At 48.3% G+C, this 27,349-nt stretch overlaps 3 protein-coding genes and 1 long non-coding RNA gene across 6 annotated transcripts; 2 read left to right on the top strand and 2 right to left on the bottom strand.

The window, feature by feature from the left end:
• Positions 1–45: 45 nt before the first annotated feature.
• LOC134145532 (uncharacterized) lies at positions 46–5,883 on the top strand. 2 transcript variants are annotated; one of them, XR_009959623.1, is made up of 5 exons: positions 46–277; positions 518–635; positions 1,629–1,788; positions 4,274–4,387; positions 4,513–5,883. It is a non-coding gene; the product is annotated as an uncharacterized LOC134145532 (long non-coding RNA). The 2 variants fall into 2 exon arrangements; XR_009959622.1 differs by having other exon boundaries at positions 46–635.
• On the bottom strand, positions 2,575–11,844 carry UBE2A (ubiquitin conjugating enzyme E2 A). 2 transcript variants are annotated; one of them, XM_062585104.1, is made up of 6 exons: positions 11,572–11,839; positions 11,188–11,268; positions 11,074–11,099; positions 5,711–5,800; positions 4,527–4,615; positions 2,575–4,062 (listed from the first exon to the last, which is right to left on the bottom strand). In XM_062585104.1, exons 1-6 carry the CDS (start codon positions 11,613–11,615, stop codon positions 3,934–3,936), a joined length of 459 nt encoding a protein of 152 aa, XP_062441088.1. In that variant the 5' UTR covers positions 11,616–11,839; the 3' UTR covers positions 2,575–3,933. The 2 variants fall into 2 exon arrangements, with proteins under 2 accessions (XP_062441088.1, XP_062441089.1); XM_062585105.1 differs by lacking the exon at positions 11,188–11,268 and having other exon boundaries at positions 11,572–11,844.
• A 1,840-nt stretch (positions 11,845–13,684) lies between these two features.
• Positions 13,685–18,533, top strand: STEEP1 (STING1 ER exit protein 1). Its single transcript, XM_062584749.1, has 7 exons — positions 13,685–13,850; positions 14,201–14,318; positions 15,139–15,180; positions 15,766–15,904; positions 16,412–16,501; positions 16,639–16,731; positions 17,472–18,533. The coding sequence occupies exons 1-7, from the start codon at positions 13,727–13,729 to the stop codon at positions 17,532–17,534; spliced, it is 669 nt and encodes a 222-aa protein (XP_062440733.1). The 5' UTR covers positions 13,685–13,726; the 3' UTR covers positions 17,535–18,533.
• A 6,271-nt stretch (positions 18,534–24,804) lies between these two features.
• SLC25A5 (solute carrier family 25 member 5) lies at positions 24,805–26,823 on the bottom strand. Its single transcript, XM_062584748.1, has 4 exons — positions 26,615–26,823; positions 26,043–26,529; positions 25,784–25,924; positions 24,805–25,201 (listed from the first exon to the last, which is right to left on the bottom strand). The coding sequence occupies exons 1-4, from the start codon at positions 26,723–26,725 to the stop codon at positions 25,044–25,046; spliced, it is 897 nt and encodes a 298-aa protein (XP_062440732.1). The 5' UTR covers positions 26,726–26,823; the 3' UTR covers positions 24,805–25,043.
• Between the last annotated feature and the right edge of the window lie 526 nt (positions 26,824–27,349).

The raw sequence follows: 27,349 nt of genomic DNA, 5'->3' as shown, positions 1-27,349 counted from the left end.
CAATCTGTGCCTAATTATTTCTCTGCTCCGTTAATGTACCTGTGTTGTGTGTGCCAAGGGAGATTCACAAGTGAACTCTCTGCTCTTGCTCTGACCTGCAGCGTGAGTGTGGCGTCTCTCCAGGACTGGCGCGCTGCCGGAGGCCTGGACCAGTCCTCTCGCCCTGGGACGCGAAAGCCGGCTCTGTGCCTGTGCCGTTCCGTCGGCGGTGCCACGGGAAGGGCTGACCCTCGTGGGCCTTGCAGGAAAGCTGGCTTCCTGCTTCGAAAATGCGGAGGTCAGGAATCAACCTTGGAAGAGACAAGTGGAAAACTTGGATGTTAGGGGTTTTCTCTGTCACTGCTAGGGCCTGCTAATGAATCTTTAGCACAAAGCCAACCGTGAAGTCAACCTTGATGAAATGTTCTTCTGTTCTCCTGCTGGCCTGTATCCCAGCTATTGCTTTTGTTCAGTTGTTTCCACCTCCTGTACTGCTTTTTATATATATATATATATATATATACTCTTTGCTTTGAAGAGAGGGTAAATGACCCTTTACTCACGAACCAGAAGATCCTGGTGATGTGCAGTGGCAGCCATTTTCATCCCACCAGTGTGAAAAGGAAGAGGATGTCCTGGAAGAATTGCAGTTACAGGTAAGACTTGCTCCAGAAGGAACAAACATTCCCTCCTCTCTAATTAGATGGCTTCTGCACAGCTTCTGCTTTGCTTGATCCTCTCAAATAGAAGCAAGCTGATACTGTCTCTGGAGAGAAATAATCTGGCAGTAATTTTGGAAGCATTTTCTGTTTATTTGTGCACTATTCCCTCTCTGAGCTTCTGAATTCTGCTCTTGGGGGCTCTGGACAATAGCAGATGGTAACGTAGGAGTAGAAGAACCTGGTACTTTTATATCTATGCAGCTATTCCTGCAAGTAGGATTGTCACTTCCCTTCCCTCACTGCTGTGTTTTCAGTGTGTCTTCAAAACTTGGTGGCTCCAAGGAAGGTAGTAAGAACACCGCTGCAGTGTCTGAAAGGTAGCTGGCCTCCACAAGTTCGCAAGAGGAATGAGAAACACCACGTTCCTCTGACAGCGGTGGGGCTGGGTAAACGTAATGATACCTCAGCAGAGGTGGTGAGCCGTGCTGGGGGTTGTTTCCGTGTCCTGGGTAGCAGCCTTGATGCTTGTCCATAAATCTTTGCCCAGTGTGGTACCTTAGTGTGCGTGGTTCTTGTGTCACCCTCCTAGCTCATTGGTGGTTGTGGGTTTGGATGATTGGGTGCTATCTGCCAGAACTAAACAATTGCTGTTCTCTTGGGCACCTGCACCTTTATATAAACTATATAGTCAGCACTATATGGCTTGAAATTAAGTCAGTGGATGAAGGTGTAAGGACAGGATTTTTGCATCTCTCTGCTGCTCTTGTTTTTGGCTGGTTTACATCCCACTCCATTTATTTATTTATTTATTTATTTATTTTTTTTGTAGCTGTTAGCAGATACGTAAAAATGGAGGGATCGATGCTAAGTCCTTCCTGTGCTGCTAGGATCAGTTCATTGAGAAAGGCTCGTTTGTAATAACGTGCAGGAATAGTAACATGGCACAGGGGAAATGGGTAAGAGCCGTAGTGTTTTGTTGCCTTTCAGTCCTCTGTAGCAATGCAGACCTTGGGCGGAGGTTGCTGCCGGAAGGCCCAGTGCTGGACTGTAACCTGTGCGTGCACCTGAGCGCTCGAGGTGGGCTGGAAGCAGAGGACTAGCTGCACGGGTGGACCCTTGCCCAGGGCCTCCATAAGGAACGAGAAAGGTAATCGCTTGAACTAGGAGTGCTCTGTCCTGTCCTGAGGCTAAGCCTAGCCACAGGCACCAAGCTCCTGTAGTCAGCTTTTTTGTGGGTGACATAAGCGGCTGTTATGAGCCACCAATTGAAACGCTCTGTCCTTGAGGAAAAGGAGCAAGTATAACTTAGGCAAGTCTTCAAGGGTAAAAACCTGTGCTGGCCGCAAGTCTCCCAGAGCCTGTTCGCAGGCCTTCAGCAGTAAAGGAACAGGTCGCACTTTAAAGGCTGTGGTGGCTTCTACCCATGTAGTAGAGTTAGGGGGCGGTACCAGCTCCTGTTAAGCACCAGTCATCTTAAAGCATAGGACAGGAGGAAAGTAGAAATGATACCTGTATCTGCTATGTATCCAAGCCATACCAGTGCCACCGCATCACTGTCCTGAGCTTCCTCCAAGTGTTTTCCTTGCTAAAGCCATGTTCGTTTTTTCCATTTCTCTAGTAGTTAGTTGTCCTGGCCTTTCCTTCCTTCCTCCCCATCCCCCAAGCCACCTTCAGGCTTTGGAATGATTTAACACACACAGACACACACACAGACACACACACAGACACACACACAGACACACACACAGACACACACACAGACACACACACAGACACACACACAGACACACACACAGACTATAGCTTGCCCCAGCTACACTACCACCCACCTGGAAGGAAGGATTTCCCAATCCTGCCTTAAACAGTTACAGGGCACTTAATGCCTGAAGATATCTTTTTAAGCTGTCTACCATCCAAGTTAAAATAACCACAGTTATACATCTCTTGCCTATTTATACAATAAGCATTTAAGGTTACACTTTATTTACAAGTTTTGAAAAATGTACAGTTTCTTACATGGGTTACTTGTGCAAAGTTATACTTCTCAACTAACAGACCAATGTGCACACAAGACACTGGAACAGTGGACAATACAATTGTAGGTCTCATCCCACGCTGTTGCTGCTTAAGGTACTGTATCCAAATGTACAAACTTAGCCTTACAAAAAAAGTGAGTCTGGACTTACAAATGTTTTTTTTCAGGGCTGAAAAAATACTTTCATAAAATTGAAGGAAAATAACTGAAGCATGCAGCAGTAGCTCACACAAACCACAGAGTAATCTACAAAGAGCAGGAACTGCAGAGACTCTAGTGCCTACCCCATACTTTTTTATTCAGACTTCCAAGAAGCAAAGTTGGATCCCAACAAACTTATCTTTTGCAGATAAAGATAAGGGGAGGGAGGGAGAAAGACACCAAAAGTTATTCCATCTTTGGAACACTTTAGGTTTTACTTCTTCCTTAATTTGGAAGGTCTTTTACTCAGAGTACCACAGTTCTACCTGGTTTTGACCTGTAATGCCTCAGTGACAGGACTATAGAAACTTCCTGAAGCAATCTCTATGGGCATGTGCTTTAACATGCTAATTAAAATTAAAAAAAAAAAAGGGGGGGGGGGTTGTTTCTCACCCTAAGCAAAGATCAAAGTACCATAACTGTAGTGATTTATGTATAGCTATACATAAATCTTGCACGCTAAGTGCAGAAGTGACTAGCATCCCATGGTCTTACTGCTCAGTTGAACTGGAATCAATTTTGGAGTTTAAGAAGTTTCCATGGGTAAGGAGTTGATAAACCAGTATAGATGGGAAACAAGAAGGTGTTTCTTTACTCACTACTTACAAATGCAGTGGGGTCTAAACCAATAGTAGAGGTAAATGACCAGCCTGGACAGATCAGCACTTTAGTAATATCAGTTAAAAAAAGTATGTATATAAACATCCCTTTTGTCAAGCTACACATAAGCATCACTGTGTATAACACAATTACACTTAAAAGCTTAGTGTACACTACAGAAATGCACAATACTGCCCTAAGACTGGAGAGGGACCACAGAAATGAATTCAGCATCAGTAATTCTTTTGCAAGTAACCCAAGTACAGTACATTTGACTTCAAAGTGGGTGCTTTCTGATGTCCAAGGAAAAGAAGCTTCAGCAAGGGAGGGTGGCAACAGCACAACAGCTATTCTGCTTTCAAAGTAAATGCAGTGATGCTAGGAGGAGGAAGATGACTCAGACACTTCATATATGATTTTCCTCATCACCAGAGTGTTCATTTGCATCATCCTGGGTCAACAATCACGCCAACTCTGTTCTACTATTGCAGAAACCCGTTTTTCGTATTCCCGCTTATTCTCTTGGTATAGTTGAGCTGCCTGGCTGTTTGCTGGACTGTTAGGATTTGGCTCATCCAATAGAGACTGTGCAAAGAGAGAAGGAGATTCTTAGGCACTTAAAAAGTATTTGCAGCATGTTTAAGTCCAACATTCTTTAAAGTATCCATACTGATAAGAGTATACCAGTTCATCTAATATATATGATAAATCCTTAAGACTAACGTTTAAACTAACGGTTGTATTATTCTGGTTTTAAGTTACCAGAAGCTTTTTCTCTTCATCTTACTCTTAACAGTCTAGTGAACATGTTTTAATTGACAGCCAAATGGCAAGATCGAAGCAGTGCAATCATTAGATGTGAGCCTTCAATGACCACCTACTGTTAATAAGTCCAGTCAATTTACATCTGGTAAGTATTCATACTTCAGCCAGCATAGCAGCTACACTTTGATCTTTGTTATCAGAAGAAAAAAACCCTACTTCTTATGAGCTGTTTGTCAAAACATCCTAATCTAATTCTGCCTTTTCATGCAGAGTTATCTCTTTACCTGTATGGATGTTAAGATGGAGGAGACATCATAAGTAGGACTCCAACGATTCTGAAGAATATCCAGACATATACTACCATCTGCATAGACTAGAAAAGGTTCAAGAAGAATGGCTTAAAACAGAAGTTGCAGAACTACTCAGTTCTTCCTACCGTTACCTGCTCTTGAAAACCTGTTTACTGACAAACACCGAAAAAAGTCAGTTTGACTGACTGAAAGCCAACACTGTAGGTAGGAACAAATGAGGCCTGTCACTGGTAGCTGCCTAAGATATATTGAAAAATAGTCAGGAGCTGAATTTAAAGGTCAGGCTTCTCTGTGAGACTAACTACAGCCATGGAAAGGATGAAACCAGTATGAATAGATTTAAGGCAAAAACCTAAGTTATTATGGTACCTACACAGAAAACAAACAGAAAAATAGCAAAAAGCTGTTTACATAGAAGGCTTCCCCATAAAGTATCTAAAAAAAAAAAAATAATAATGTCCAGTCAACTTTCTTTTAAGGACAAGCTCTAGAAGAACTTGCCCTTTCTTCCCTCTACTCAGCTTAACCCGTAAGTGCTTACTTGCTACATTGGAAAGTTTCAGGAATTTCTTCACAAAGCTGATATGTTTGGTGACAAGGAGTACATTTCCAACCTTTAATTACCAAGGGAGGTGATTAATGAAGTGATCTTATTATCACCACCTGCAGCTGGAAACCAGTACTGCATTTCAAAGTATACCATCTATAAAGTTCTTAGAGGCAGTCATTTTTGTTTGTTTTTAAAAGATCACTACATTCAGAAGTGTTATGATATCTATATGAAATATATATGTTTAAGTATGTACAAAAAACCCACATCTGCTATTGAAACAAGTGCAAAGTATTCTTCTGTCAGGTTTAACAGACAGCTGAGAGAGGAAAGAATATGATCAATACTCTGCTGTAACACCTGTAAGCTAAGAAGCCTCTTTGACTTCCCCTTTCATTTAAAGTCTAAACACTGATCACATATCTATCCTCACAGAACCTATACAGAACCACACTGGAATTTTACTAGCTTATTAGTCAGTGAAAGCTTTTAAAACAATAATCTTTTTCTACAAAGCTATGGAAAGATACATATACACACACACACATATAATATATATTTGTATATATATATATATATTAAAAAAAAGCATTATGCAAGTACTTACCATTTGGATGAAACATTTTAGAGACAAATCTAACAGTAGGTGGCTTATTTGGATATTCTTCTGTGAATTCTATTGTAAGTTTGAAAGTTCCTGGAGTTGAAAGAGAGATAAGTAACATTTTATTTGGAATAAATTTACACGATGGATAAACAAGTAGTGTCCCTCTGTAAGTACAGACCGGTACAATTATGCTCATACATCATTCTGGATACAAAATTCAGATTGCTCGATCCTGGAGTAATCAGTCAACTCTGTTGTTCTAGGTAGCACTGCTGGAAGAGTTTCTTCTGCAACTTTTTAATTGGTGCAACTACTGCCCTACTCAAAAGACGCATGTAAGGAAATAAATCCACCCCAAAGTTCTCTTCTGGAAAGTTTAATTCCAGTGCTTTGTAGAACAAGCAAGTGCTTGTTTAACAGCACCTATGTAACAGGCCATGATTTAGTAAGTGCTGCAAACTGGAATATGCTATTATTCTTACTTACATTTTTTAAAGTTTCATCAACTCAGGCAATCAGACAATATCATAGCAGAGTAGCAACACCAGCAACACCCAAATCAGATAACTTTAAAAAAAATAAAAAAGAAAAAAAGAAAAAGAAAAACTCAACATTTATTCCACACTAACTAGTTTTTCCTCAGAGAAAGGCCAGAGGAGGACTGTACAGTTAAGTTCCAGTCCAAATGTTGTTAACAACCTTCACTGTAAGTTATTTTAATCCTTCTCCTCAGGCTCTGACAATCTGAGGATAAAGAATCTGTCAAGCAGGCTGTAGAAATATGGGTCCAAGCACTTAGCACCGCTAATGATTCAGATCAGTACTTGAAGAACGATACACACTCCAAAACATCAAGGTGCTGTTCACTATGCTGTCACCTCAGAGTCACCCAGCCAGGAAACAGTATAAAGCATCTGGGATGCTTTATATTCTAATACTCTAGGGACAGAATGTTTGAAGTACCTTCCTACAAATACCTCCCTGTAAAGGGAAAGTACCTTATAGGAACAGCTTTAAGAACTGCCACAAAGCAATAATGGGGGGGGGGAGGGAAGATGCCTTCTTTCATGAAGAAGGACAGTGGTCCCCCCCCCTCCACCTCATATGCCATGCCTAAATTAGAACTCAGGGGTTCAAATATAAAGCTCATCATTGCTTGGTATTGTCAGAAAGTTTTCCAGCACATGTCTAATTTAAGGTATTCCCTCGTTTCACTGGCAAACATGTGCCAGAAAACAGACTGGTGGCCAGAAAACAGATTTTTAACCCCTTTCCCTTCATGAAATCATGTTTTTGGGACAGTTTTCTTTAAAAGCAGAAACTACAATGTTGAGTTGTAAGAAATAAAGGCCTTGCTTTGACATTCCAGTACATGCAAGAAACAGAGCACAGATGTTGAGGCTTTCCACTGCTGTACAGAAAGCTCTAAGACAGCCTAAAACTAAGCTTTGTATGCTAGTTGTTTATTACTAGCCTAACACCACATAAGAGCAGCATGCCATCTCACTGTAAAGCAAACAAGGATAGTGTAGCTTACTGATCAAGCAAAGTCTGTGCACTAAAATCATTCAATTTGATGGAAGTCTGCAGCGTTGCTTTCAAGTCTTACTCTGACTAATCCAGAGGCAGGTCTGAGACTTGGTCCTTTTAGATCAGCTTGAAAGCCAACACTGGAGAGTTTAGTAACAACTTCTGCCAGCTGCACACAATCAGTTTAAGACTACCCTTCCTTCCCTACATGGTGACAAGGGCAGGCAATATCAGCACTGCAGAATCAGATGCTTAGAGAACTCACCAGCTCTTTCTGCCCTAGTCCTGGGCTCAGGATCCTCCTCTATGAGCCACTAAAGCAGACACTTTTTTTTTTCCTGTGGAAGAGTGACTAGGCAAGCAGCAGGCTGAAAACTGAGTACAAACCATCAAATAGAGGTCAACAAGCACACTTGAGAAAATGAAAGTTGTTCCAGAACAGTGACTGAAGCAGGAGCAGAGGAGGAGAGAGAAGATGGCCAAAAAGTAGTATCAAGCGCAGTCTGGTCTTAGAAAAACTACTGAGAAAAAGGGAAGCCCCCTGTCCCACTAAGGACAGTACATTACTTTCAACACAGACCTGAATGAGTAGCTAGACAGTTTCCAGCTGGAGTAACTAGGTTGTCAGATTCCCAAGCCAAGACCCAGAGTAGGAATGGTTCTTCTCAAGAGCTCCCACAGTGCCCAAGCACCTTGTCATCTAGCTTTCCTGAAGGACAATTCCAGAGCTTCACTGAACCAAACTTCAGGTCACTCGCATCTAAAGCCTATGCAAGCAAAACAGGTGCCACGACACAACAGGGAGGATGAGCCTTCAGTGCCCACAAGCTATATATAGCTTTCAACTGGTGATCCTTTCAACTTACTTACCCTAGTCAGCCAATTTTAAAACAAAAAGTATAGCATTCACTGTCATGATAGTTAACACTTGATACTACAAGAGCATTCTCTTTTCTGTCTTGCACTTATCTTGTACCTCTGCTTCTTCTATCTTAGGGTTTGAGACTTCAGTATGTCTAAAAGGGAGGCTTCCCCATGACTTGTGGGCTGGTCTGTATAACCCCTGCCCAGAGCATGCCAGAACATCCCAGCCTCACCCTTCTAGCTGCAGGGAGCAAGACTGGCCCCCCTCAAGTCCAGTGTCATAAAGCAGAGTCAAGTCCTTCCTCTCCAGCATGAGGATACAAAATCCACATTCCTTAAGCAAGGAAGAAACCATACAGAGGGCAAGCGCACTGCTTTCTCTGTTCAGACCTGCTGCACAATGACAATACAGTAACACCTAGGTTTCCTAACTCTCTCTAAACTGGGAATCTTACATTAACCACAGTATCACAACCCAGTTTCAGGGAAACAAACCTGAGAGACTGGGAGAGCCTGGGCTTCCATCACAGTGAGAGCACTATATCACCTTCAATACCACACAACATAAAATCTTAGAAATACAGTAAAAGAATAGCACAAATATCCCCAGGATCCTACTGCAGACATCTACAATAAAACTGCCTTAAGCCAGAAGATGGAAGTTACATGCTGCTGACCTAAATTAGTACTTGCTCCTAGGCAGGGTCAGCCTGCATACTGAGTTGCGAAAATCCCCTCTAAAGTTTGAGGGTGGAGGGAAAGAGTTTGTTAGCATCATTGAACAAGTAAGCCAGCACAGCAAGTCGGGGCTGGGGGGGGGGGGAAGAACTTCGAATTTTCAATTCAGACAAACCTAAGAAACCAGAAACTTTAGAACTTGAGATTCAAGAAGGGTCTCATCAGAGCAATGCGGACAAACTGTAATTTTCACTGTGTTGGCATTACTATAGCTCTAGTTTAAGCACAAAATTTTCATGGGCTACTTTCACACAAGCACAGATATTTGAAGGCTAACAGTATCACTAGGAAGTGACAGAGCCCAAAAACAAAATATAAAGTGAGCTTTGAAGAACTAAGCCCTGAAAAGGCTTTATGGGAAGGATTACAGAACTCTATTGCACCTTTGATTCACACGGTGGGCTTTGATTTACAGTTACAAAACAAGCCCGAACTAGCATCGCAATACTGTGAAATAAAAGGTCCTTTCATTTTATCCACACTAAGGTAAAACTGCATCTAAACTGTGCCACCATTAGTTCTCTCAGTTAAGAAGAAAAAAGCACACAGAGACCACTACATCCATATCTCTAGCCACCACTTAGTATTTTGTTATCTAGCACAATGTAAGATATGTGCCAGGGAAAAGGAGATAAGTATATCCTGCAGCACAAAACGTATCTTTTTTCCTGACTATGTGCTGTGAAAACACACACACTTTGCTATGAAAGGAGCAATCCATCAGACACCAAGATTACACCATTAAAGCAAGAAAGCAGTAGGATAACTGTAGCCAACACAAGGATCAGTTTAAACTTCAAACTGCTCTATGTGCAAGAGGCTCTAAGTATCTGAGATAAAGGCACTGTACTGCCCATAATGGAAAGCCACAGACACAATCAATATGTCAGGGCACCAGAAGCAGTCTCCAGTCTCCAGCAAATAAACAGATACATATGGAAGAAAGTCCTTACTATGTCTGTTTATCTCATGCTGAACTGGAAGTGACTGAACATAGAAACAACCTGCAATTTACTGGATGGAGAAGGCCTCCAAAGAGCAAATCACTCTATTAGTGGCTGTGTACCAAGAACCCAGGCAGCTCTAGCAACCCTCACAGAAGTTTAAGGAAGTCCTCTTAAGATTCCAAGATGAGATTACAGAAGACATTTGTGCCACTTCTGTGATATTTTTTAGAGAATACTCAAATTCCAAACCACATTAAGACTTCTGAAGCAGCACCTACTGCAAATTTATTTTATAGTCACATACTTAAAAAGTCTTGGCCCAGAAATATTTAAAGTATTCAAAAGACCCAGAATTTGCAGGCCTGCCTACAGGTACTATCTCTAAGAATAAACAGAGGCAAAGGAGTCAGTCAAGAACAACTTAAGAGTTAAAGAGCTTTTCCTATACTTTTGTCATGAGTCATGACAAGATGTAGGATTAATTATAGCTCTGCACCAAAAGTATATTAAAAAATACTGATTTCAGTTAGACAGTATTTTGTGTCTAACAAGTTTTTAAAAAGATGCCAGAACATTCATACAGCATCAGTGGAACTATAAAAGAGAGTAAGCCAGACAGAAATAAGCAGCGTACAAATAGTAACCCTGAAGGATACTGACTGTAGCAGAGTAAAGTAGATGGCAAAAAGAGAAACTTCTGTTCTGAACTTCCTCAAATACCCAGTCCATTTCCTTGTTACCTGACTCACACTGGAACTTGCTTGTAAATCATTTTCAGCGTCAAAAAAGATAAAACTCAAGATAAATCATTCATAATGACAATAGATCGGTACCAGATTTTTGATAGTGCTCCAACTATGTACCTCTAAAAACACAATTCAGAATTCAACAACAAAAAAAACCTCCTGACATCCTTAAAACAGAGCATTAGATAAGACTGAGTGTCTAATTTAGTGAGTATGAACAAGCCTCTACAAGCTAATTTGCATATTTTCATAAATCAAGGTCTACAGGCTAATTTACTTGTTTTTGTAAATTAAGGCAGCAGTCTACACCTATCCCACGTTTTACAAGTAGGGAAGGAAGGAGATTCACTTAAGCCGCGGGTGCTGCACACAGGCGGGCTCCCATGACAGAGCCCTGCCAGGCAGCCCCGCACTGGTCCCTTCTCCACCCCAGGCCCACACCTGTTGCTGGGCGCATAGTGGGGCCCTGCCCAGGCTGCGCCAAGCCACCCTTTACCGAGAGGCCCGAGCAGCAGCGCAGCCCTCCGGCCACACTTACCGTCCTCGAAGGGGGTCCCCTCGGGCCTAGAGGAGGGAAGAAGCAGAGCACAGCGTTACCCCGCGGCGCCTCGGCTCGGCTCGCCCCCGCCCCGCCACCCCCGGCCCCACTCACCCGAAGATAACGGCGTTCCACACCATGATGTTGTTTTCGGAGGGGGCCCCGCTCACGCCGGCCGGGGGATCCTCCTGCAGCCTGCGGGGCACACGGAGGGCTCAGGCGCCCGGCCCTGGCCCGGCTCCCCCGCCCCACGGCAACAGCCGCCCCCTCCCCGGCCCCGACCCTGCGCACTTGGCGTAACCCGGGCAGGTAGCTACACGCCCCTGCGCAAACAGCGTAACCCGCTGCCAGGCGGCGTGGCCCGCTGCTACGCAATCAGCGGAGCGCGCCCTACGCCGCCGCCATGTTGTGCTGGCCCCCTCCTCCCCCGGCGGAGCGGAGCCCTTCTTCCTCCTCCCGCCCGCCCTTCCCTTTCCCCTCGGCCAGCGGCCTCGATACCTCTTGAAGTCCCGCATGAGGCGCCTACGGGCCGGAGTGGACATGGTGGGCGCAGGGTTATAAATCACTCATACACTATCGGAGAGACGCGGCGCCTAGGGACGGCGGCGGCAGCGAGCTCCGACTGGGGGAGCAGCGGCGCTGGAGAATAGGAGCGATCGCGGCCGCTACCACTGGGCCAGCGCGGGGGGAGGCCGCGGGCTGCGACGACTCCTGCGCTGCTGCCGGGCGATCCCGGGCTGTACCAACTGCCGCGGGGGGCCGGAGCCGGATGTCGCTGAGCCGCCTCTACCACCGCGGCGGAGGGGACGAGGGGCGGGGCCTAAGGCACCGGGGATTGTACCACCACCTGCCGCGGATGAGGGCAGCCGGAGGCGGAATGGGCTCCCTGACGTCATGGGAAGAGGGCGGGCTGCCTTGCCTCCCCAGCGCTGCGCCGCACGTTCCCTCCCCCCCGCGGCAGCGCTGCTGATGGAACAGGCAGGCCGCGGCGGGCCCGCCCCCGGGCGCCACTCAGCACGGAAAATGGCGGCGGGGGCAGGGAGTGGTCGGAGTGCGGTCGAGGGTAGCGTGGAAGCAGGAGCCGCGGTTGTGGGACTAGAGGGGCAGCGGTGGAGCGATTAGTGACTGTGCGCCGTTTGCTCCTTAAAACGTCGCCTCAGCAAGCTGCTGCGCGCGGAAGGGTCAGCGGCGGGGGTGGCCAGGCTGGTGCCGGGCGCCCCTGAGGCCGCTGTGCTCCTCGCGCCGCCCGAATACCCGTGCCGGCGCAGCACCTGCTCCGGCGTGCTGTGTGTACCTGAAGCACCAGCTGGTCTGTTATGTAAAAGGAGAGCTGCTGCAGAGGAGGGCCCCGGGGGGCTTTTGTGCTGATAGCAGGACGTTGGGCTGCATCGCCCGTAGCGTCGTGTCGCTGGAAGGAGGCTGCAGGCTTGGCGCTGCGGTGATGCTGGAAGTAGCACTGCCGTAACGGCAGTTGTAGCAGCTAGCTTGCTGCCTGAACCTCTTCCGATGGCAAAACAGTGGTAAATGCAGTCAGCTTTTGCTGGTTTGTTTTGTATTTTCGGGGGGGGGGCAGTATGTAACTTTATGTATCTCTTGGACCCGTGGTTTATTATGATTCATTTAATCACACTTAAGTGTTCCTTCTGAAAGTTTCCATGTGTCATCTTCTGTTTTATATTAAATTGTTTCTGGGCCAACATCCACCCTCCATTAAGACTTGGTACTAGTGCGGGAAAATCAGAGGTTTTTAGTATCTTGACTGATAATTACAATAAAGGGAGATCTTTTTGCTCTTTCACCTGAATGGTACCTTTTCTGCACTCACTGAGTCTTCTAAGAGAAAATCTTTCTCCTACCTTTCCTGTAGTCTTTGAGAGTAAAGAATTTCTCTCTGCTGCTGCCTAGAATAGACTGGGTAGGCCGCATAGCCTATTTTTGTCATGTATCCACATTTGTGATTTATGTAATATAGTTGTGTGGGGAGAAGACATGGGAAGGAAGACTACTGTTAACAGAAGTTTTAAGGTAGGAGAAAGAATCTGATAAATCTTATCAGACATTGAAAATATTGCCTGCTTGGCTGCACTGAAAAAAAAAAAGTCTTTACTTTTCCTACTTTTACTCAGGTTGTATGATAATAAACAGATGAGCTACTGATTTTTGTCAAAGAAACTTTGTTCCATTTCCTGTGTTCAGGTACTTGAATCGCTATTCATCTGCAGATGACTGAAAGTCTGGACAAAGTTGAATGGAGCTATTTGAGAGGAAATTAGCTGTTTTTTCATTCCACACAACTTGGAGTGCCTTTGTGCTGAGTTCAGGCCCAGATGAGTCTAGTTTATTTGTTGCTTTAAGAGAAATTGCTTAAGGTTTGAATTCAGCTGATCTGCTTTGCTTTCAACGTGCAGTCAGGCAGCACGGTCTTGGGGTTAGAAAGGGGATCCGGGGCTCACTTAGCTCCTTCAGTGCCGAAGACTGTGGAGTGCCCTGTGCCTCCCGATTTCCGGAGAATCGGCCCCGACCTGTCGATGCCACCCGCTGGCTCTGAGGGAACGGGTGCCCCGGTGCCAGGGTTTATTGGCACTTGGCAGTTTCCCCGCCCCGTGACGGAGCGGCGGCTCCGCCCGCCGGGGCGGCGCTGCCGGGCGGCGCCATGCCGAAGGTGGTGTCGCGCTCCGTGGTGTGCTCCGACACCCGCGACCGCGAGGAGTATGACGATGGGGAGAAGCCGCTGCACGTCTACTACTGCCTCTGCGGGCAGATGGTGCTGGTGCTGGGTGAGCCGCGCCGCTGCCCCTGCGCGGCGCCCTTCCCCTCAGCGGGGCGGGGGGTGGCGGCCGTTAGCGCGGGGGGGGGGGGGGGCCGCGCGGCGGCCGTTAGCGCGCGGGAGGGGGGGGGCGCGCGGTGGCCGTTACCCGCGCGGCCGTTAGCCGGGGTGGGGGGGGAGGGGAGAGGGCGCGCGGCGGCCGTTAGCGCGCGGGGGGGTGGGGGTGGCGCGGCGGCCGTTACCCGCGCGGCCGTTAGCTCCGCGGCGCGGCCCGTCAGGCCGAGCGAGGCGCTCGGAGCCGGGGAGGCGCCGCCGGAGCGGCCCAGGCCTGAGCGGCGCCGGCCCGCCCTGTCCTCGCAGACTGCCAGCTGGAGAAGCTGCCCATGCGGCCGCGGGACCGCGCCCGGGTGATCGACGCCGCCAAGCACGCCCACAAGTTCTGCAACGCCGAGGAGGAGGAGAGCGTCTACCTGCGGAGGTGGGCCGGCACCCGGGTCAGCAGGACACACTCGTGCTGAGCCTGAGGAAGGGCGCTGTTGTAATAGGGGTTAATGAGGGCTGGTGAAGGATCTTGGGGTTTATGGCACCTCTCTTCTTCCCCAGTGTCTGCCCCGTTTGTTTTCCCCATCTGGCATGTCCGTTTGCCTTGTTATCCCAAATGGGGAGGTTGTAACAATGGAACTACTGGAGAGAGTCCAGTGCAGGGCCACAAAGATGATTAAGGCACTGGAGCATCTCTGCTATGAGGAAAGGCTGCAAGTGCTGGGCCTGCTCAGCCTGGAGGAGAGAAGACTGAGAGGGGAATCTTACCAATGTCTACAAATACCTTGGGGGGCAGTCAAGGGGATGGGGGCCAGACTCTTTTTCGGTGGTGTCCAACAACAGGACAAGAGGCAATGGGCACAAACTGGAACACAGGAAGTTCTGCCTGAATATAAGGAAGAACTTATTTACTGTGAGAGTTACAGAGCACTGGGACAGGTTGTGGAGAGAGGTTGTGGAGTCTCCTCTGGAGATGTTCGAAACCTGCCTGGACATGATCCTATCTAACACGCTCTAGGTGACCCTGCCTGAGCAGGGGGGTTGGACTAGATGATCTCCAGAGGTCCCGTCCAACCTCAACCATTCTGTGAGTCTGTGAAAGCTGTGATCATTCAAAGCCCGTTCATAATCTGGGAAAGGTGAACATCCTGGCCTTCATTTTACTATCCTGCTAGAGTTGCTTCCTTTTATAGCCAAGTGGTTATGTCTGGTGCTTGTGCACTTCTCTTAAAATGGTTTTGCTCTCTCTTCCCCAGGCCAGAAGGTATAGAGCGACAGTACAGAAAGAAATGTGGCAAGTAAGTGACTACAGAGGTAGTAGTTGTAACATGGCAGAAACCAATATTTGTGCATGGTTGTTTACATTTTTTTCCTTTCTTAATCCGCCTTGATTTGCTCTACCTCCTTAGAAATAGCATTTTTATCCCAGTTTTAGTTAGTTTAGTAGAAACTAAACTAACCTTCTTCTCCTGAGAAGGATCTGTTATAGTGTTTTGTAACCTTGATTCATGTCAAATCTAAAACTAGAATATTATTTGACACTTCCTGTCATATCTATACAGCACTATTTTATTGTGTTACTTATTTTTGTGACCTAGGAAAACAGGGGTGAGCTAAGCATGTGCCACTGAATGCAAAGGAAAATAAGAACACTAGCATAATCAAAATCAGAAGTAACTAATTAATTTTTAATAGCTGATGATTTATTCTGGTATAACATGCTTTTGTAAAAAGCTTCAACCTTTTGAAGTATCTTTCAACCCCTAATTGCTGCAAGAACAGGAACATGATGGTGGTGATTTTTGTTAGTAATTTCTAGAGTCCATCTGTTAGGTAGTTATGGGAATCTGGGTTTTCTCACAACTTCTGTTTTCTGTTTTCAGGTGTGGACTGCTGCTCTTTTATCAACACCAACAGAAAAATGCCCCAGTGACTTTCATTGTTGATGGTGCTGTGGTCAAGTTTGGCCAGGGCTTTGGGAAAACAAACATATATACTCAGAAACAAGAGCCTCCCAAAAAGGTATTCTGCTTTAGAGCAGTAACAAAGCTGTCTCTGCTTTTCAGAAAGGTGCAGTGGATAAAATCACCTTATTTGGGGGAGGAAAAGGGTCTGTAATTAGATAACTCAGCTCTGTATTCTCCATGTGTGCCTTTAGTCTTCCTTAACAGAGGCTACAGGAGGTTGGAGTCCTAGGACTAAATGAAATCAAAATAAATTTGGAAATCTGTACTTTGTCTGATCTTTAGGCTCTGGGAAACCAGAAGGTTTCCATTTGTAAATAGGTCAGGTTGATATTCACCTCTGGGTCTGCGTTACCAAGCATGTGATTCTCAAAATGTAGATGAGTTTGTTCCTGATAATGACAGCTTTGAGCATGGAAGTCACTAGGGTTGATTCTGCTGTGCCACCCATGGAGTTCATGTAATCTTAATGACTTGTACAGAGGCCTTAAAAGCTTTGGGGTGGGGAGCACAGAGCGACTCAACTGTTCCCAAAGTCTAACAAAATACTCTGCTTCTCATGCAGGTGATGATGACCAAACGAACCAAAGACATGGGCAAGTTCAGTTCGGTCACAGTCTCCACAATTGATGAAGAGGAGGAAGAGATTGAAGCGGTGAGTTTTCTCTGCCCTCACTGCCAGTCAGATCTGAGTTGGGCAGCTGGATCAGAGCTGATGATTACCTCACCAGTTGGATGAGATGCTGCCAATCTTGGGTTTACTGTTGCAAAGTGACACTGTGTGTGTTTCAGAGGGAGATTGCAGACTCCTATGCACAGAATGCAAAAGTGATTGAGAAGCAACTGGAACGCAAAGGAATGAGCAAAAGAAGGCTACAGGAGTTGGTGAGTGTTTCCTTCACTGTTGAATACACATGCCTGAGATCTCTTGGCTTTGTAAACAGAAGTTATCTTGCAACTCAGACTGAGCATATCAGAGTATAGAGAGGTCATGGTACAGTCATAGGTAACCTGTAGCTTTGTGAGGACCATTTTTCCTTTACAGGTTATACTGAGGTGTTCCTCTGGTCCTCCTGAGCTTAAAATCATACACAACTACCTATTGAGCTAATGAAGGAGCAGCCAGCAGAACTTTTACAGGGAGACTCTCCAGGACCTGTCAGACAGCAAAAGTGGAAGGGGAGAACCGTGCAGAGGCACTGCACCCTAGAGCACCCCAATGCTGTGCTCTCAAGCCTGCTTACCAGAGCAGGTCTTTGCTGTGAGCATTAGTGGGAACTAATGCCGTAGTGGAGGATCTGCCAGCTCTGGGGCACTTGAAGATTAAATGGCAAGCACATCACAGCTGATCCTACCTGCTGTGACAGGACAGTAGAGGGAGGAAAACTTGCAGCTCCTGCGTGAGGATGAAACTGTCTCCTGTGTAGTTAGTCTTAGGCTTTTCGTAACTTGAAAGGTGCTCCCCTTTTGGCACCACAGGGGAGGAGCGAGTCAGTAAAGAACTTGAGCTGTTCTTGTTCCTAGTGTGAAAAGCTTCCTGTGGTCCTATAAGACCAGACCTTACTGAACACTGAAAAGAAACATTCCCAGACATTATTTCATTCTGTCTTATTTTTATTAATCAGGCTGAGCTGGAAGCCAAGAAAGCCAAGATGAAAGGAACCCTGATCGATAACCAGTTCAAATGAAATGCTGCATGTCGCTGAGTATTTGGAGACAGGAGAAAACTACCAGGAACTCTTGTGGCTCTGTCAGCATAGCAGAAATAACAGACAGTATTCCAGAGCAATGCACTGCAAACAGCTTGGAGATCAAGTCTCTCCTAGCACACCTAGTAGGGTGATGCTCTGATATTGTAATAACTGAAATAGCACTGGAAAATTCTCTGAAACTGCAGTTTTTTTACATACCCGGTGTTATGCCGAAGTGTTCCAGTCAGAACAGTTAGTTTGGGGGAAATGCTTTACTGGGTGTCTGCGTGGGGTCAGTGTACCTTTAGATACTTATCCTATTGTTTTAATAATTTTCAGATGCGTGTAAAATTTCCATAAATGTATTAGAGCAACAGGTCAACTATGCAACAAGGAAATCCTTGAAGAAGCAAGCTATGTGCCTGTTGTTCTTTCTGTTATTTTAAGTGTGTCCAAATCATGCAGTACACCCTGAGAGATCTGCCATTTCAGCACAGGCTGGAGCAACTTAGATGCAAGGTTTAGGAGTCACACTCCTCACCCTGGTCAACAGACAGGCTGGCAGAGGTAGCAGTTTAGGCTTGGCAGTAGCTTTCTAAGTCTTAGCTCCTATTGAACAACAGAAAGCAGTAAATTTTACAGAATTCCACAATTACACCAACAGCTACCTGGCAGATACAAGAATGTGAAATCCAACCCTACTTTAAAATACCCAAAACAAAAACTGCCTAGGTATTAGGCCATTAATGAGTACAGCTAAGTAGTCTGAAACTTCACTGATAAAACTGGAGATCATTTAAATTAAAATATAGTTTAATTTCTGAACTAACCTTTGAATGCACTGACCATTAAAGGCCTGAACAACATTAAGACTCCATTGTACCTCCTTGTTTGGGCAAGAGTAGTTTTGCTTTGTATCTCTCACAGTCTAATGGTACTCTACAGTCCATGTTTCTGTACTTGGAATTAAATGACATATTACAGGTTTGAACTAAACACACTTCCATGTTTTTTTTTATTATTTTACCAACTATCCCCAAATAATCTGTGAGCAATGTACAAGATGAAGCATCCCCCACAGTGCTTACGGAAGAAGTTCCTATGATCAGTAAAGACTTTCTGTCTGCCTTTATAAATTAACTAACTGGAGAACTAAGGTCTGCTTAGACTAAGGGTGTGTCCTTTCTTTGGCAAAATAAGGTGTAAAAGAGAGGGGCAACTCTCTTCCAGAGCTGGCAGGCTGGTATGTATATGTCAGCTCTGGAAAGCAGAGGTCAGCATGCTGATTTAGTGTTGGCCTCGGTAAGCATGTGTTCGAGTGAATACGAGGCAGTGCTGATCTTGTTTAGGGCTGATCTTGCACTAAGCTGAAGCTTATTGCCAGAGGTTTGTCAGTTAAGTGATTGTAAGGTTGTGTGTAATACTTGGGAAGGACAAGAGAAATAAGTGGGTACAACTCCATCCAACGGAGTGTGCTCCTTTTCCTAATGTGGTAACGCAGTGCAGCCACGTGAGGGCCTCACGGTTCTTGTTGGGAGCTACCCAAACCCAGAATAACCTTGAGCTTTGTCTTCCTGCCACCCAAGGCAGTGTATCTCCCTGGACTCAGAGGAAAGGCAGCAGACAGACATCATTTATATGCAAAATACTGATGAATTCAGCTGCCTGTTCTTTTGGAACTGGGAGATGTACTTCGTAGCTAACATACCTGTATTTAAATTTCTCTGTAAAAAATCAGGAAATTCTTTTCCAAGCAGGAGCCAAAGATAGAGAATAGCTTTGGAATTTGAAAACAGGTTTTGTACAGTTTGAGGTCCACTGGGAGGCAGACTTGTACTTAGTCTGCAGTTGTCATAAAGGGTGAACCATAGTCCTGCTTCAAGTAACATCTGGAACAAAAGCTCAGTCCAGGAAAATATGACTAGCAGCTTTCTCCAGAGACACCAAAGCTAAACAGTTTGTGTGTGCTGCTGGCACTGGTACCAAGTCTAACCACACGTGCATACACACACGCACACCAGGTTCTTGCTAGACCTTGGGCTCAGGCTAAGGGCTGGCGTTGGAGGAGTGGCAAAGCCAGTGCTCCAGTTGGAGCCAGGCTGCCCAAGGAAACACCTGAGAACCTGCTGAATACCACTATGGCTGCAGGTCTTGGGCTAAGGCTCAACTAACAGTTAGGGTAAGGTTTAGCTTTACGGTTAGGGTTATAGCTAAGGTTAGGAGCAAAAACACATACGGCTCCAGCTGAAATGTGGCTAGAAACTTCAGTGCAGTTAGACTGATAAAGCACAAAGAAAGCCTGATAAATGCACAGCTCAGTACAAGTTGTCCAAAGTAGCTGTTACCAGCCACCATTTACAACTTCAGCTGCAAATTGCAAGCCTTGAGGCAATGTTAACAGTACAGCACAGCAAAAGCACTTTTTCTTTTTGGCTTTTAGAATACCGTATACAGCAAGTGTTTTTCAGTTTTGCAAACAGAGATCTGCCTAATTTGTCTCAGTGATGGACTTAGTCAGAAAGGGGAGGAAGGATTTTGTGGAGATAACCATCTCTTAGATCTTTTTAATATAGTCTAGGTATGCAGTTTGTGGCCGAAACACCTTTGGTACGGAGCATCTTATATAAAACATTAAGTACATATTTCTTACCATGTGAGATCTAGCGCAATCAACTTAGATTTTTAATTTCTAAATGTAAATGAATTAAAAGATGTTATCTGACTATAGCAATAGAAAGCAGGAGCTTCTAGTTGAAATCCTTAGTTTAAAGTAGAGTGTCCTATAATAATAAATACAACTAGTCATTCTGCAGTTTCTAACACCCTGGTAGCAACTGGATAATGTGCAACAGTGTTCAAACCAAAGGAGGACTATTACATACATAAGAATTTGTCCTGAGCTGGAATAAGTAGGGTAACGAAGGGATTAAAAGTAGGAGAGGAGATCTATTCCAAAAATAATGCCAACATGGCCGGTCTTACCAGAAGTACATGTTTCTTTCAGTTGGATCGCCCAGTCCAGTTTCCCAGAGCCACAGAACAGCGCAGCCTCGATTACCGTGTCAGAATAATTTTGCGTGTTTCAAAACTGCCTTGTTCCTCCTAACCTGTAAAACGCACATAGTTTTTAAGTGCTAAACAAGAGTAGTAGCAGTGAATTGGAACTCACCTACGAAAACTGTAGGTGTCCTTGGGGAGCAGTACAACAGCCTCCTTCCTGCCCCCCCCCGCTAATGCTGTCGCAGTGGCCCAGAGGTAGCTGGTAACCCTGGAACTTGCTCAGAAGCTGGCATAAACCTTTCACCTGCTCTGCCTGAGCTCTGGGCTGGTTACTAGTGTCCTGAGGGTCAGTACAGCTGTGTTGAAGCCTCATCACATGCACACAGAGCGGCGCCAGCTCAGCACGCTGACGCCAGCCCTGTGTGCAGGCCAGGCGTGGTGCACAGGCAGAAACATGTTGCAGCAGCTACCTGTGCGCATTGGTGACCGCAGCAGCCGTGGGCAGTCGGCACAGTCCCTCTCAGGAGCATGTTAAACACTGGCAGAGCCCTTTGCCCACTCCTTCAGCAGTGAAAGAAGAGCGCTGCTGAGCTGAGCCGAGCAAGCTGCAAGGAGCCTGCCAAGGCCCTCCGTGGGGGGGCCTCGTTTACAGCTGGCTGTTGCTCAGCAAAAAGTCAAGCCAGACGGGCTTGAAGCTAGGTAAAGGAGGGGGGCATGAAACCACCAGGTAACTCCAGCATCATCACTTTCATGCTGGAAATAATTGTCCAAAACGAGAATCCAGTTTCCCCAGAATTAGCTAGGATTTGGGGAATTAGAGATTGCTTTCTTCTTACCCTGTGAAAGTCCATCTACTTTATTATTCACAAGTATGGCCTCCAGTAACTATTAAAGTAAGAGTTTGTGCATTGTAGTACATTCCTGCTTGTAAATGAATATATCGTTTGGACATAATAAACCCTTCAATGACCGCTGTGGCTCTGTTATTAGCTTCAGGGCATTAATTAATGATTTGTATGCATGGGAAACCATGCTCCCTACCCCTGCTGTCCCCTCCTTGGGGCAGTAGGATGGGGCAGCAGGGGGGATGCCGCAGCCTGTCAGATCAGCACTCTCCGGGGTAACAGGGCTGCAAGGCTTGTTCACCTCTGCAGTGAAGCAAGGTGAGCGCTGGTGCAGACGCTGCGGTGGGTGGTTGAACTCTGCACACGCTGCTGATTGCGTTTAGTACTCAGGCAGCAACAAGGCCAGGGCTGGAGCGGGACCCTGGAGAGTTTGGTTTCACTGCTGCCGACTGCCCACCTGAACCGGGGTCCCCCGCTCTGGCTGCAATGCCATCCCCAACCCCCTTTGCCGTCTTGGTGCACTTTGTTAGATACTTTTCCAGGGCGTTAATTAGCTCAGGGGATTTTCAGTCCTCTGGAGCCTGTGAATTACTTCCATGAAAGGCAGCCAAGGAAGGATGCCCCTGCCACCAGGGCTGACACATGCAGCAGGCCTGGTGTTTCCCTGGGAGAATCCCTGGTGAGCCGCACACGGGAAAAAAGCCCTTTAAAACCACTACTACTGCCCGAAGGGCTGACGTCTCACAGTGCCTGGAGCGAACGCAACAGAGACGGAGCTGGCACGAACCCAGCTATCCCAGGCGCTTGGCACCGCTCGCCACCTGCCTGAGCCACCACAAATATTTAATGCGATCCCGTGCGCGGCCCTGCTGCATCAACAGCTCGTGAGCCCACGATTTACAGCAGCCGGGCTGCCAAGAGGGCCAGTGCGCACAGCGAGAGCAAACCAGCGTCATCGGAATTTGCTAACCCCTTAACAGGCAGCAAAGGGGCAGATACGCCTGGACCTGGCACAGCCCCTTTGAGGTAAAACGCAACATAGATTTTCACCATTTTGCACAGAAAAATTCTGTTTAAAACAAAATTCCCCCTTCCCCTGGGATCCTGCCACCCCTGGGGCAGCACAGTGCAGCGGACAAAACACTCGCATTGGAGGAGCAGTTTTCAGCTTGCTGCCTGGCCGTGGCCAAACCAGTCCCCTTAACCCTTTTATAATGTGCTCTCAGGCTCGCAGGCAAAACTCATGAAGCCTCAAGCCTGAAGTGAACTCATGAGCCTGCTTCTGCAGCTAAAGCTGCTCCCTGAAGAGTTCCCGGAAGGGGAAGGCTAAATCCCCAAGGGAGCCGCAGAGGCCCAGGCCAGGGGATGGCTGCCCAGACAAGGCGAGGCAGAGAGGAAACTCAGGCCTAGCTCTGCCCCATGGCTCCCACGCACCAGAGCTAAAAAGCAAACAAATAAAACAAAACAAAAAAGCTCCGTAAAGTAGGTACGTACGTCAGGCTGGTTCCCGAGCCCCAAACGCAGTCATTAGTGTGCTCCATGCAGCACTTGCTCCGTTTGTTCAGTGTGGTGCGGGTTGCACAGCGTGGGGTGAGGGGGCATGTGTGTGGATTTCTTTTGTAGCACTGCTGCTTTAGCGATGCAGGAGAAAGCACGCAGGAAGACCCTCCTCTCCTGGCCACTGCCTGGCAGAGAGCAGTGGGTCTGAGCCCCCTCGGCGCCCTGGCTCAACTGTTTTAGAGCCAGGTTTTGAGCCCGGCTCAACGCTCCCTCACCCACCACAACCTGCAGAGAGAGACCATGCACTTACCCTCATCATCCTCACCCAGCCAGCAGCAGGCAGCATCCCCTGCCAGGTAAGAAAGCCCCTCATGGTGCAATCAGCAGCATTTCGGGAAGGCCTTTGCGATTCAGGAGAGCTCAGCAGCTGAAGGCAGTAAGAGCAAAGAACCCTGAATTAATTAACCTGTACTTGGGTAGCAGCGAGGGGCTCCCAGACAAGGGTGACAAGGTGGCAGCATCCCAGCGGGCAGCCATCCCAGATGTGCTGCCTGCGGTTGTGCCTTTGCTCTGCTTCTCGCTGGGAAACTTTCAGCCCTTTTATTCTTGCTGCAGGTAGCAGAGGGTTTAACGTCGCATGAGCCCGAGGGCTACACGAAAGCACCAAAGGCTCTCAGCTCAACGGCGTGGTCGAGGTGGGGGTGCCTGGCCAGGGCAGCCTGTCTGGCACCCACTAGTGTCACTGAGGGCACTTTGCGCAGCAGAGGAAGGTGGATTCACAGCCCCTCAGCCACCTGCAGAGCCCCCAAACCAACAGTAGCACCGACCAACAAGACCATCTCCCAGGAGGGGCGCAGATGTCTGTCCATGCAGACCGGACTACGCAGCCTTGGCTGCGTCAGACACTGCTGTGCTCTCATGTATAGCTCACCTGGGGCTGATTTCAGTAACAAAAGCAACGACCACCCTTTGCAACCCAAGCGCTCGCTGTCCGCCTCGAAGAGTGGTTGAGCTCAGTTTCAGCTTCAGGCTGCTTCAAACAAGACTGAGCAGCCAGAGCGGATTATTCAAAGGAGTGGAGGCCGTAAGAAGGGTCGGAGAGCCAGGCCCAGGAGAACCTCCAACTCACCCACCTCAGACAGGCACCGAACAGCTTTACTCAGGCAGCTCCCAGAGCCATGGAGTAGCCTGGATAAAAGCCAAACCACCCACATTGTCAAGGCTTACAGTATTTTCCCCAAATTGCTCCAGTGGCACGAAGGAATTTCCCCCCCCACACACACAAATTCAAGACTGGGAGAGCTCAGCTCCCAGAGACCTGGCTCCTTGCCTAGTTAAGGCCAGCACGGACGCAGAAACCAGCTATCTGCTCAGCTACTGCATCTGGGCAGCCCAACACCTTGCATATGGGTAAGGCCAGCCGGGGATTTACAGAACAGTAGCAATTACCTGCACTTATTTTCTCTGGCTAGGTTCTAACATGCCTGAGTAGGTAGCTCACTTTCTAAGCTGGAGCGCACAATCCCAGCTCCTTGCTCTTCCAGACAACAGCAAATACTCCTTAGACATTTCTCTAGTCTCTCAGGGGTTTAGCTCAGCTGGAAGGGCGAGGTTGCATCAGTACCTGGGAGCAGTTAGGCCAAAGGTAGGCACCGGTATGGCCAGTACATCACCTCTAGTTACTGGGGGGCTCTGGCAAGGACAGTTGGAAGAAGCGCATCAGAGCTGCCAGTCCTGATTCCAGCATTTACTGTTAAGCCTCCATTAGGAGGCAATAGCACACAGCTTTCTTGGCAGGCAGCATTACATTTGCCTAGTTGGCAGTGAGCAAGGCACATAGGATGGATCCTACCTTCTCTACAATCACTGTGCAGAGCCCTCTCACTGCAGCTGCTGGGAGAACAAGCACAAGACAACGGAAGTTAGTTTCAGATTTTTATTTCATCATACTCTTTAAGTTGGAATGATTGAAATAGAAACCACGTTTGAGTCCCATCGGGGGAATGACTCCGTGAAGACAGAGCAGGCAGTCACACCCCTGCCCCAGGCCATCCTGCATAAATACCAGTTGCCACCGTTTAGTAACTAGACGGTTTTGATACAGTCCATGAATGGTCATAGATTACATAATACAACATGCCAGTTCATAACAGTTAATAACTTATGTGTACTTCTTGATTTCGTCGTACAGGACTAGGACAAAAGCACCACCCATTCCTCGGAGTACATTCGACCAAGCACCTTTAAAAAATGCTTTGGAACCCTCATCACGGGCAATCTTCCGCCAGCAGTCAATCGTACCGGTGTACATTATGTCAGCTGCAGGAGACAGAGATTGTTAGGAGTCTGATGCCCGTGACCCTCAAATTCAAATGAGAAATGGCCTAATGCATCTGCCAGCCTCAGGTAAATCCTGTTTCTTGACTTGCACTCTCCAGTATTATCTCACTAGAGGATATTGTCCCAGGATATACGCTGCAGCTGCATCACCCCTAAGAGACACTGGAAGGACCTGTTCAAGCAGGATGCTAGACACCAACACCTCCAGACCCAGCACCTATTGCAGGCATGGCCTGGCTGGCTGTGCAATGAGAAACTTCTTGGCCAAGAGACACTAGTTTGCAACATCCTTGGGCAAATTTTGCTGTTACTGCCTATTGATAGAAGTCTTATTTGTGCATGCAACCTTACAGCAGTTCAGAGTGGACTGATCCATTTGTTCCTCCTGCCTAACATCTACCTATGTTTCTGCAGCCCCTCTCATGCTGTACTGTTTGTAAGCAGAGGGGATACCTATAAGTCTTGCTGAAAGCAAAACCATTCTGCTTTTGTCTGAAGTCTACCACTAGTGGTTTCTTCAGGGATGCCCTACACTTCCCTACACAAGGAGCAGCAACTTACTTCCTTTACGCCCAGACTGCATCATCATGCGGCGACGAACCGTATCGAAAGGATAGGAGGTCAAGCCAGCGACAGCAGTGACTGTCTGAGCAATCATCCAGCTGACGACGATGTGGGTGTTCTTTGGGTCAGGAAGCATGCCTAGGGGAGAGAAGGTTTTGCATGAGGACACTAGGTGAGCCAGCAGTACATGCTGAAATACGTTACAGATCTGCTGCAGTCCAGCATCTCTATTTCAATTTAATTTGAGTCCACCTACCCTTTGCAGTGTCGTAGATGCCAAAGTAGGCAGCTCTGTAGATAATGATGCCCTGGACGGATACATTGAAGCCTTGGTAAAGGCCTCTAAGGCCATCCGAGCGGAAGATTTTGAGCAGGCAGTCACCGAGCCCACTGAACTCTCGGTCAGCCCCCGCTTTACCCACGTCAGCGGCCAGGCGGGTTCGGGCAAAGTCAAGGGGGTAGACGAAACACAGGGAGGTGGCGCCGGCGGCGCCCCCGGACGCCAGGTTACCCGCAAAGTAACGCCAGAACTGGGTCCTTTTGTCAACGCCGCCCAGGAAGATCTGCTTGTATTTGTCTTTGAAGGCAAAGTTGAGCGCCTGGGTGGGGAAGTACCTGATCACATTGGCCAGGTTGCCGCGCCAGAAGGAGAGCACGCCCTGCTCCCGCGGGATGCGCACCACGCAGTCCACGATGCCCTTGTACTGCTTGTCCGCGGCGATCTGCTTGCTGGCGTGCTGCACCTGCGGGAGCCGCCGCCGCCGTCAGCGCCGCCGCCGCCCGCCCGCGCCCGCCCCCGCCGCCCGCGCCCCCGCCGCCGCCCCTCACCTGCAGCAGCAGCTTGACCCTCTCGATGGGGGCGACGGCGGTCTTGGAGATGGCGGCCGCCACCCCTCCGGCCAGGAAATCCTTGGCGAAGGACACGGCCGCATCCGTCATGGCGGGCGGTGGCGGCGGGCGAGGCGGCGGGAGCGGAGCGGAGCGGGACGGACGGGCCGGGGCAGGGCGGGAAGCGGCGCTGCGGCGACGGATGCGCAGCCGAAATGGCCGCCTTATATAGGGGCGGGAGGCCACGTGGGCAGGGGGCGGGGCCCAGCGCCGCGCCGCCGCGTCCCGCGCGTCCATTGGCTGCGGGCGCGAGGCGGGGCCGCCGCAGGGGGGCGGGAGGGAGCCGGCACCCCCGGGGAGGGAGGGGGAGGGAAGGGAGCCGGCACCCCCGGGGAGGGAGGGGGAGGGAAGGGAGCCGGCAGCCCCGGGGAGGGAGGGGGAGGGGGAGCCGGCAGCCCCGGGGAGGGGGAGGGGGAGCCGGCAGCCCCGGGGAGGGAGGGGGAGGGAAGGGAGCCGGCACCCCGGGGAGGGAGGGGAGGGGGGGGGGAGCCGGCACCCCGGGGAGGGAGGGGAGGGAAGGGAGCCGGCACCCCGGGGAGGGAGGGGGAGGGGGAGCCGGCAGCCCCGGGGAGGGGGAGGGGGAGCCGGCAGCCCCGGGGAGGGAGGGGGAGGGAAGGGAGCCGGCACCCCGGGGAGGGAGGGGAGGGGGGGGGGAGCCGGCAGCCCCGGGAAGGG

The sequence above is a fragment of the Rhea pennata genome, chromosome 11 (assembly GCF_028389875.1).
Source record: "Rhea pennata isolate bPtePen1 chromosome 11, bPtePen1.pri, whole genome shotgun sequence".
Taxonomy (NCBI): domain Eukaryota; kingdom Metazoa; phylum Chordata; class Aves; order Rheiformes; family Rheidae; genus Rhea; species Rhea pennata.
Note: the sequence above shows the minus strand (reverse complement) of the source record. Positions and strands in the feature narration are given on the sequence as shown.